General features: G+C 44.9%; 1 protein-coding gene across 1 annotated transcript in view; it reads left to right on the forward strand.

The window, feature by feature from the left end:
* dab2ipb (DAB2 interacting protein b) overlaps positions 1 to 11,126 on the forward strand; it is a 133,390-nt gene extending 122,264 nt beyond the window's left edge. Inside the window, 4 exon segments of the mRNA XM_047045260.1 lie at positions 1,604 to 1,738; positions 5,350 to 5,552; positions 6,206 to 6,293; positions 7,743 to 11,126. Coding sequence (XP_046901216.1) covers positions 1,604 to 1,738; positions 5,350 to 5,552; positions 6,206 to 6,293; positions 7,743 to 7,913 — 597 coding nt within the window. The 3' untranslated portion in view covers positions 7,914 to 11,126.
* The last annotated feature ends 132 nt before the right edge of the window (positions 11,127 to 11,258 follow it).

The following is an 11,258-nucleotide window of genomic DNA, read 5'->3' on the forward strand; positions in this document are numbered from 1 at the left end:
TTGTATCCAATACACAGAGAAAATTACGGAGAATAATTAATTAATCCCATTATTCATAGACAGTGTGTGTGTGTGTGTGTTGCCTTATGACTAATTGTCATTTTGTCACTAATAACAGTAATCTTGTGATCTGGAACTGTCTCAACAATGTTCCCATGTAGCCATCCACTCTCTCTCACACACACACACACACACTCATACTCAGACAAACATGCCTGGTCATGTGCAGACACACTTTAACATAAACACACACACACGCACGCTGCAGACACACAGTAATACACGTAATACACACATCTACCTTTTTTATTGCGAAGGGTGTAATTGGGTATGCATTATGTGGTTAAGTCCTTCAGACGATTATGTCCTGTCATTAAAGACTCCCTTTGATGGTTGCCCCCGGCAATCTCCTGTTGCCCCTGGGGATCTCTGGCCTGGAGGAGACAGAGAGGACATCTGCATTCCCAGAATCCCTTGCTCTTTCCCTAGGGACTCATTGATTTGTTGGCTCATTGATGATTGCCTAATTTATTGATTTGGTGTTACTTAGAGGTTTATGTGGTTGCAATTATGGAATGTTGGGAAGATGAGACCATGCTGACTCAATGTTCTTTTTTCCTGTCACCGTAACTGACCAACTCACTCACTAACTAGCGGTTAACTACATTGCTTATCAAATAACAATGTACCATTGAATACAGCTGTGGTCTAGCACAAGTTAAAATGTTGCCTGGCAACACATTTAACTAACAGGCCAATGAGAGATCTTATATAGATTCAAATGAATTCAGTGTTGAGTGTTTGAGATTCAGATATGCAGTGTGTTCAAAGGTTTCGGCTTCGAAGAGGAGCTTAAAAGTTCAGGCCCCATTCTCTCTGTCGTCACAGTCCACAGGCTCATCCTCCTGTCACTCACACCTCTAATGATGCACACAGACACACGTGCACACACAGACACATACTTACTATACATACACATAGCTCTTTGTCTGTCTGTCTCTCTCTCTCTCTCTCTCTCTCTCTCTCTCTCTCTCGTTTATAAGTTAATTCACTCCAAACGGTTGTGCTCACTAATCAAGATTACATTTTTACTACAGATGAATGAAGTGAATCTCCTGCCTCTCCCTGCCTCTCTCTCCATATTTTGTCTCTCTGTCTTTCTCTCTCTATCTTTGTTTCTCTCTCATACACACAGATCAACTCTCAGTTTGGTTGACGGCTAAGTGCCATCTGATTGAGACTAATTGGGGTATATTGCCACACCTGAGCAGAGTGCTAACACAAAAATAGTCAGCCAATCAGAGGAAGCCTTTGAATCCACCCCCCCAGCCTACCCATCTTTAATCTCATCACACTCCTAGCTGCTGCATCGCTGCTGTGTGTGTGGGCGTGTGTGTGTGTGTGTGCAGAAACACACATGATAATGTGATTTGTTGCTTTCACTTGCTTTCCCCTTTCATGGTTTCATAGTTCCATGTGCATTTCAAGCTTTTCCCGTGTTGCGTGTATGCGTGTGTATCTGTGTGTGCGTGTGTACATATGCGTGTGTGCGGCACTCGGCCCGGGCCCGGCTCATGTGTGTGTGTTGTGTTGGTTTCACTAGGCCCCCTCCCCAGTGCAGCCCAGTGCGTTGGACCGCACTGCCGCCTGGCTACTGAATATGAATGTGCAGTATTTAGACCAGGAGGGGATGCACCCAGAGTCCAGACACAGAGACCAGCTCACTCAGGCCGAAAAGGTAAAATCCTCGACCCACACCCCTGATACCACCCTCCCCACCCCCACCCCCTCCCCCCTCAGTCTGACCCAAATTGACCTTGCCTTGAACAGCCCTACCTTAATATGACCTCCTTTCCCACCTTGACAAACCTACCCCAATACCTCTTTAACTCACTTTCTTATTGCCGCAGTACCTCACCCCTTCACCCCTTTCGGACCTCTAACACCACCCCTCCCCAACACCCTACAGCCTACCCCCTCCCTGTACCCAAACCTCCCTCAACCTGCACCCCCACTCACAGTAACCCTGCATCGCAGACCAGTAAGTCTAACACCACTATGAATGGTTTTAGGGATTTCAGCCCAATCCAAAAGGATATGTGCGTGTTGGCCTGCACATGTATGTTTTCGTGTGTGTGGATGCTCGCTAAACTCGCTGCTACTGCTCAATCACTTGCTTCTCATCCCACCAGCGCTTTCTGCCATAGGCTCTCGGCTCCTGTGATTTTTTTGGCTACTGACCAATCTCACGTCAATAGTTTTGACTACTGCCAATCACACAAGGCCTGTAGAGGGCTGAACATGTGCATGTGGCCAATAACGATTCTGCAGAGCGCAGTGTGTGATTCAGACTGTTGGCCACCAAACATGGCAGCAATGCCAAGGATTATCTGAGACTGAGAGAGAAGTGCAGAGCTAATCAAGGACAGCAGAGGAGAGGAGAAAATAAAACAGGAGAGGATAAGAGAGGAGAGAGGTGGATACAAGACTGGAACTGTGTGTACTGCAGGTCAGCACAAGGTCTGAGGTAATGCATTCAAACCCCCGGTGCTTTTCACACACTTACTCTGCTTTGAAGACATTGTGATGTGTGCTCAATGGTGTATTCAGGGGGTGAATAGAAATTATAGCCCTGACAGAGAGAGACAGCGAATGATGGAGACACCGAGAGAGCTAGAGAGAGAGAAAAGCAGAGGAGATGGAACAGGAGTTGAAAAGCCTTTATGAATGAGAGATGAGATAGGGAGGATTTGACAACTTCTTATTACTGCTCCTCCGTTTCATCTGGCAGGTAGCAATGTATTAAACTCCTCCAAGAGGAGGGAAGGAAGGGGGAGATGGGGAGAGTGGAGGCAATGTGGAGACAAGAGAAGGGTAGCCAAGTAGAAGAAGGAGACACGTTAAACACCATTTTTCAAAGAGAGGAAGGGAGAGTGAAGAGAGGACATGGTGAGCCAAGAAAAAGAAAGGGGGAGCGAGATAGAGATGCATGGGATGTCACCTTGTCTCTGGGGGGGGGAGTATGACAGAATGGAGAGAATATGAGGAACAGAGAAAATGACTGGTTGAGGTCACTGTTCTTCCTCAAGGGGTTGGGTAATAAAATAACGTTCCAGTAGTGGGGGAGGGAGGGGAGGGAGGGAGGGAGGGAGGGAGGGAGGGAGGGAGGGAGAGAGAGAGAGAGAGAGAGAGAGAGAGAGAGAGAGAGAGAGAGAGAGAGAGAGAGAGAGAGAGAGAGAGAGAGAGAGAGAGAGAGAGAGAGAGAGAGAGAGAGAGAGAGAGAGAGAGAGAGAGAGAGAGAGAGAGAGAGGAGAGAGAGAGAGAGAGAGAGAGAGAGAGAGAGCAGTACAAGGTGACAGCAGAAGATAGATGGTCTTCATGTAGAATAATGGAAGCTGATCATTCAGAGTCTCCAGACAGGTTGTGTCCTACACCTCTCTCCTCATTGAATAAACCTGCCACATCACAGGGTTATGTCTGTCTAGGTTGTCTGCATTGCATCATCAGAGGAACTGCCAGTGAATATATACAGCACATAAAGAAACTGAACATACAGTATACTTTTTCCTAGTAGTGACATAGTTTTCCGAAAGGTAGCAGTTACTGTGTGAGACCATACTAGTTAGTGTATTAGACCCTTTAGTTATTATGTGAGACAATAAGTATGTTAGTCTATGTTAGGCCATATTAGTGTTCGTTACACCATGTTGGAAAGTGTATGTTCTAAAACTGGTTGTTCCCATCCTTGATTGTGATTGGATATATCGCATTCCATGCCGTTGTAAAATCCAGCATAACCTCACAGGTTGTCCTCATAACATTCTTTAACATTCCATATTACTGGGCATCGAATATTTCAAATTGAAAAAGACGGCAAAGATGTCCATCTGGCTGTTGCGTGGCAACGATTTATGTAGGAACTATACTTTGTAGTAGCGGAAGAATGACGGTTTATTATTAAACTGTTTTGTTTTTCTAAATGTTTTTATTGATGAGACCATATCAAATATTTGTAGTAACAGTTTTAGAAAAGCAATAAGCCCCGCGAGTCCGTGGTTTACGCTGATTTTAGGCGTTGTGCCTAACAACTCCCCTTACCTGTTCTAAAATCAGCGTAAACCACGGCCTCTTGGGGCTTATTGCTTAATTAGACCCTGTCAGTTAGCATGTTACAAGTCTGTAGATCATATGGGTTTGGCCATAGTTTTGGCCAGTTTACTGCAAGGTGTTCAATGGGCCTTATACATACCCAGAGCCAGAACGGATTCCCTTTGAAATCCACACACTGGTCAAGGAGAGCTTTAACTGGATTATACACACACCACACACAGACTCACACGCACTACACACACCAGCTGGAGCTGCGGAGGTCAAATCCCTCTCCCCCCTCACATTCGCCCTCCCTCCCTTCGCCCCTCTCTTTCTGTCTCCCTGGATCAGTGCCCAGTGTAAGCCATATCTCTTCCGAGGTTGGTGCGGCGGCGGTGGTGAGGGGGAGGGTCTAAAAGTCTGCACGCTGCTGAGAACTAGGACACGGTCGAGCAGCACACTCTCTCCTCAGTCTCAGAAGAACACTAAGTCATTCCTAGGCTGGGAATAGTGAAACAACAGTGTTTACATTTACATTTAGTCATTTAGCAGACGCTCTTATCCAGAGCGACTCACAGTAAGTACAGGGACATTACCCCCGAGGCAAGTAGGGTGAAGTACCTTGCCCAAGGACACAATGTCATTTGGAACAGCCGGGAATCGAACTGGCAACCTTCTGATTACTAGCCCGATTCCCTCACCGCTCAGCCACCTGACTCCACAGTTGTGTTTCTAGGACCGGTCCTACCTCCAGACCCCCAGAGTTTGAGCCGCCCAGAAATGTCGGCGTCTGGTCCACTTGATGGGTAGACTGATAACAATGTCACTAAGGAAGGAGCAAGGGAAGATGATCGTGCAATCAGCGTGGCCAGGAGGAGATGAAGATAATGAGGGTGTAATGATGATTGTGATGATTATGAGGAGAACGATGATGTGGATGGTGGAGACGGTGATTGAGATGACTGTTATTGTTTCGGAAACCGGACACTTTTCCCCACGTTTTTTTGCTGGTGGGAAAGTTCTTCTCTTTCGAGATGTTTTGCTGTTGTTGGAAAGGAGGATGACGATGATGACGAGGCTTTGTTCATTGATATTGGTGTTGCTTATGATGCCAATGGTTGAGAATATGTGCTAAGGATGATGATGATGATGATGAAGATGAGAATGACAGTCATGAATGATGATGACACTTATCGAAAGGACAGAAAAAAAGATGATGATGTTGATCATGATGCTCAAGGCCCCAACCCCTCTGATCAGTACCAGCAGGAGATCGCGGTTCTACAGGAGAAGCTGCGTGCGTCGGTCCAGAAGCTGGAGGAGTACGAGGCCTGTCTGAAGGGGCAGGACGAGCAGGCCCAGAAGGTTCTGATGGAGTACCAGGCCCGTCTGGAGGAGTCAGAGGAACGCCTGCGTAGGCAGCAGGATGACAAGGACCTGCAGATGAAGGGCATCATCAGCAGGTGTGTGTGTCTGTGTGTGTGGGGGGAGGGGGGTGTTAAAATAATCTTAAGGGAACCAGAAGCCCCCTCAAGAATAGTAAAACAAGGAACATTTCTTTATCCTCACAAGTGCTATTTCTAGTGGGTGTAGGTAGAGGTTTAAACTCTGTGTTAGGGTTAAAATTCCATCAAAGGTTTGGATTAGGAGTTAGGGATAGGTTTAAGGAAAACAGGATTGAATAGTGAGTGCCCACAAGAATAGCAATACATACTTGTGTATGTGTGCTGACCTAAAGAATACCTGAAAAATCGGAGAAAGAGCGAGAGAGAAAGAAGGAGGAAGACAGAAAGAGTGAAAGTTAAGACGTTATCTGGGCTGTGTGTGTGTTTGTGCGCACGTGTGTGTCCCTGATGTTATCTCCTTAGCTTTGACTGCAGAAGACATGCCACTTCCCTGTTCCCTTCAGATCTCTATCAGTCTGCACTTTGCAAACTCAATTAGAGCTAAAGAGCCAGAAATACACACACATATCCAAACACACCTCACAAACTCAACGTTTAGGCTGTATTGTTTCACTCTCAGGTGAATTAGCGCACCACACACTGACACACACTTCTATTATCAAACAAACCATTTTCTCTTCTAACATTTCTGTGCATGTGTGTTTGTGGAGGTTGATGTCTGTTGAGGAGGAACTGAAGAAGGACCACTCGGACATGCAAGCAGTAGTGGACTCCAAGCAAAAGATCATTGATGCCCAGGTAAATCAGAACAGCAGAACACACTTATCACTGGTTTTGTTGGGGTCGCCGTGACTACCAGAACTTGACCAGAACTGACCTGGGTAGAGGCTTTAGTTGTACTGTGTCAGCAGACAGTGCTCCAGCACGGTTCTGAATATGGATGTGTGTAGGAGAAGCCGTCTCTTAGAGTACATTTCCGGTCAGGCTACAAAAGCACACAGCATTGTGCTGGCCCAAGCAGGGGTGTGTTCAGTCTGTCCAACAGACTGTGATATATCCTTGCGTGCACACATGCGTGTGTGCATGTGATTGAAGGACAGGAAGTGACAGAACATGGAAATGCATGCAGATGTTTAATTCATAAACATCAGAGCGTGTGTGTGTGTGTGTGTTGTGTGCAGGGCCGTTGCTGGGAATCCCGGGCCCCATGATAAAATATATGCCCGGGCCCAGTCATTGCTATAGACACAGTAATGGGCCACCTCCAAGCCATTGGCCCCGTTATTCATATCCACCATTGCCCTGACGCGACGGCCCTGTGTGTGTTTGTGTGTGCGGGGCTCTGTTGATCTCTCTCACCTCAACTGCATGTCAACTTACTGTATATTGACAACCTCATTCTTCATCCTGCCTGTCTACCAGCCAGCTCACACCTTCTGTTTACATCACCTGTCCTTCCCAGACAGCAATCTGCAGAGTGGCAGTGGCTGCAGTAGTGTCACGGTAGCTAGCTGACTAGCTATGTGTTAGTTGCTAACTAGTAATGTCCTTGCTTAATAACTAGACACATTGTGTAGATGTGATGAGATACTGTAGCTAGCACATTATGTACTGGCTAACTAGCTATGTGCTAGCCGGTTAACTAGCTATCTGCTAGCTAGTTAGCTGTCAAATTGAGATTCAGACAGAGTTGTGAGGTAGATGGAGCGTTACAAAATGCTCAATTTAACTCAGGACGAGTATGTCACTCAGGAAAATTGTTAGCAGTGAGCTCTCACTTGTGACACAGCTCAGAGGTCACACACACACATCAGAACACACATCGATACACTTTCAAGCCTTAGTAACAAAAGTTTTTCTAACACACAACACACGCAGCCCATCGTATCCTCACACCGCAGTAATTAGATTTTGCATTCAACAAACAAGCAGTGCTTTGCAGTGTGGCTTCTAGAGGAGTAAACATAGAGGGAAATAGAAAAGCTGAGAGAAAGATAAAGAGTAGTATATTAGAGTAAAGCTTGGCTGGATAAATGTGGCCAATTGGAGTCTGTTTGTATGCATGGCATGCTCTGGCCAATTCTTTGATGTCTCAACTGTTTCTGTGTTTTCCCCCCTCTTTCCTTTTGTGTTTTGTGTGTGTGTGTGTGTGTGTGTGTGTGTGTGTGTGTGTGTGTGTGTGTGTGTGTGTGTGTGTGTGTGTGTGTGTGTGTGTGTGTGTGTGTGTGTGTGTGTGTGTGTGAACAGGAGAAGCGCATAGCATCTCTAGATGCAGCCAATGCTCGCCTGATGAGCGCCTTGACCCAGCTAAAGGAACGTTACAGCATGCAAAACCAGAGGAACGGCATCTCTCCCACCAACCCCAGCAAGCTGCAGATCACTGAGAACGGAGAGTTCCGGAACAGTAGCAACTGCTAGACAGATAGAACCGAGAGACTGTGTGTGTTTGCGTATATGCGTGTATGTTTGCATGTGTGTGTCATTGGGAATGAGGTGCTTGTTGAGGACACTTCCATTTAAGGACGTATCACAGTTGTGTTTGGAAATCCCTGTGAGGGCCAGAGGAGAGGAGGCGGGACTTCAGTTGTCAAACAGAAAAAAAGACAAGGACAGCAAAGGGACTTTGCTGACTAACGTTCAGTGAGTGGACGATGGTCTGAGGAGACAGGAAAAGCATGTAGATATTGAACTCCGTCAATCAACCGATGTGGATGTTTCCATTGGATGTGTGCAGTTGCCGGGACAATTTCAGACATTGGCCCATGTTTGGGACAAACCACTATATAATCACACAATGTCTGTGAATGTCAAAGTTTCTCACCCTGAAAACCCTTCTCTCTTCCTCTCTTCCTTTTTTATAAACTCCAGGTTATGCGGGCAGTGTAAAATAAAAAAAACTGCATCAACAAAACAATATGATAGAAAGCCTGAAAGAAAAAATAGCTATTTTTTTTAAAGTTTCATTTAGATGTTATGTTCTTTTTAAAAACCAAATGGGAGCTTCGAAGAGGTTTTTAGTCCTGAACAATCAACTTTTTCTCCTCAACGTCTTTGGGTGTGTTCCAAAGTGCCCTCGCTGGCCCCATCCCCCTTGTTCCCTGTGTGCTGCACTTTGTGAAAGTTCTTGGTACAGGAAACGCCTTAAGTAAAGAACGCACCCCGACTGTCCCTCAATCTCCCCAACGTCCCCTGCAAAAAAGGCACAACTTATACTGTGGATTTATAAAGGAAAAAAGATATTATATAAATACATCCAATAATGTATAAGGATTAACTCTAAAGTAAATGAAACAATGGTAGACTATATTAATTACATTTGATATAGATGGATGAATTTATTTCTTTTTGTCTCATACATGACGTAACTATATTTGATATTCTTGGTTATGAACACTATTCAGAGGAGTCGGAGTTGTATATTCATCCCATATGAGAGTATGACCCTGTCAGTCTATTTAGTGGGCCTTGAGGGAAAAGTGAGTAGCACCAGTCAAAAACAAGTTAGGAACCAGCCAGGAAAATCCGTCTGCTTTCTAATACTCTTCATTATTAGTGTACTGTAGAGACACTGTGTGTTTGGGTCCACAAATTGCTATGCAGGTGACTGCAAAGATCTCTCCTAACAGTGTGGCTTGCACTTTGTGAAACACGGACATCATCAGAGGTGGAGATGGTTTGTTGTCAGACCTAGCAGCCCTAGATGAGGCAGTGTTTGGGGCATGTTTTACTGTGAGGCAGGGCTGGTCTGCAGGTCATGATGGTGGTGCTAGTCACTGCTCTGGCCCTGAGAGGTCAATAAAAACCTCTCCGGTTCATAAAGAGGTTTTGAAAACCTGCTACGTTAATGTGATGTCTGATGTTTGTGTGTCCCTTCAGGGGTTGGGACCGGTCACTTTTCGTCTGTGAAGCCCTGTAGCACAAAAGGGAGAAGAGAGACACACACATACACTGGACTGGCATGGGTTGTCTGATAACGAGGCCTCCCATGTTATGATCACGCTCCACAACTCTCCTGTTAGACAGCATGCTGCATCAGACTGTGACTCCATGTAGCTTTACTCCATGTCTCTCTTGTCTCTCTCTTTCTCTTCCATACTCTGTCTTTCTCTCTCTCTCTTTATTCTGAATGTGTAGAGGCTACTCTACTTCAGTTGGTCTTAAAGTGGGTTCAGTCCCTCTGAATGATCCTAGCTCCCTAAGGCTTGCCATGGCATTTCAGCATCTATATTTTGTATATTTTTGTACTCCCTTTTCTTACCTTTACAGACTGAATACGAGTGAGAATCTGCATGCTTCATCCTGGCGCCATAAAGCCAATCGCAGTGCCAGAAACACCATTTTGTTTAAGTTTCCAATATAGGAAAATTCTTTTTTTTTTTTTTCTTCTGTTGTTTGATTGGCTTGGGCATACAGTAAAGACAGTGGCTATATTATAACACTGCGTTGTATCGATGGGGCAGTCAGATTGAGATTGAATGTGTAAATAAAATGTTCATGATATTTTTACCTAATGTTATCACAAAGAGAACTTTTTTTGTTGTAAATGTAACTTGTTGTGTTCAAACTCTCCTGTATCCTTGTAGCTTCATGGATATTGTAAATAGTCTCACCCTCCTGTCATCTGCTCTCTGTTTCCCCTGCTTCACCTCACATTCACTGTCACATTGTTGTTTTTGGAGCAAAGGACACCATTTTCATGATATCAGAAGTCACCTTTACAGAGTGCTTTACTGAGTGCTGCACGCCTGTCGGACATCTCCATCTTGGTCAGACCGTGGGCAGCTGGGTCTGTACGTCCGTACATACACCAATTAAATCAATCGATACTCAAGCACAACCTCACTGCCTGTCAGTACACTGCAGTGTCCGGTCCATTAAATACAGCTGATCTGTGAGAGGCACATAGCGACAACGCAGGGAAGTGCCATCCAGGCCCGTTTAGGCAATCATTTATGAGTGAAGAGTTGTGTTGTTTAATGATAAGATGGGAATACATAGTCCCCCACTGGGCCTGGCCTGAAGTCAGCCAACACACACAGTGCCCCAAGAATGCCCACTTCACCAGGCTCATCAATGCCAGGGAGATGCCAAACATGAAGGATCCGTCAAACGATCTTCCACCATTATCAGTACATGCCACCCATACCAATCTCACCCTGTGCATGCCGGTCCATTAGAAACGTCATAGTTCACTCCTTTGCATTAGGTCTACTCATCCTCCACTTCTCCTCACGCGATTGATGAGAAAATGAGAGAACCAGAGATGGTAGGGATGGACATACTGTACAGAGATTATACACCCACTACCATGCCCATACTGTACAGAGGTTATACAATCACTAACATACCCATACAGAGCAGACAGTTCTAAGAAATAATTAGATCTATAATGAAAAAAATATAAATCTATAAATAAAGTAAGAGATGTTGTATGTTTTCTAATATCTTGTAGAAAATACTTTTTGTAGGTATGTTGAAAGTAAAGTATTTGCTGGACGACAGTGACAAAAACAATAATGTACAGTACAGAGGAATTTGTTTTGTGTTGACAATGAAAATTATGTGGCTGTGCAATTTATGTACATTTGCAACTAGACTTATTAAAGTTTTATTTAGCTATTTTAAATCCCACATCTACTGCATTTTTGCTTGTGTTTGTGCCAAACTATAACCAGTACATCATGCCAAAGTAAACCAGCTTGTCACAGCTGAATCTTGAGACAGTTTATTCAAATGAAACCTTGCATTTACACTTATATGGTT

This window comes from Hypomesus transpacificus, chromosome 22 (genome assembly GCF_021917145.1).
Source record: "Hypomesus transpacificus isolate Combined female chromosome 22, fHypTra1, whole genome shotgun sequence".
NCBI classification, from domain to species: domain Eukaryota; kingdom Metazoa; phylum Chordata; class Actinopteri; order Osmeriformes; family Osmeridae; genus Hypomesus; species Hypomesus transpacificus.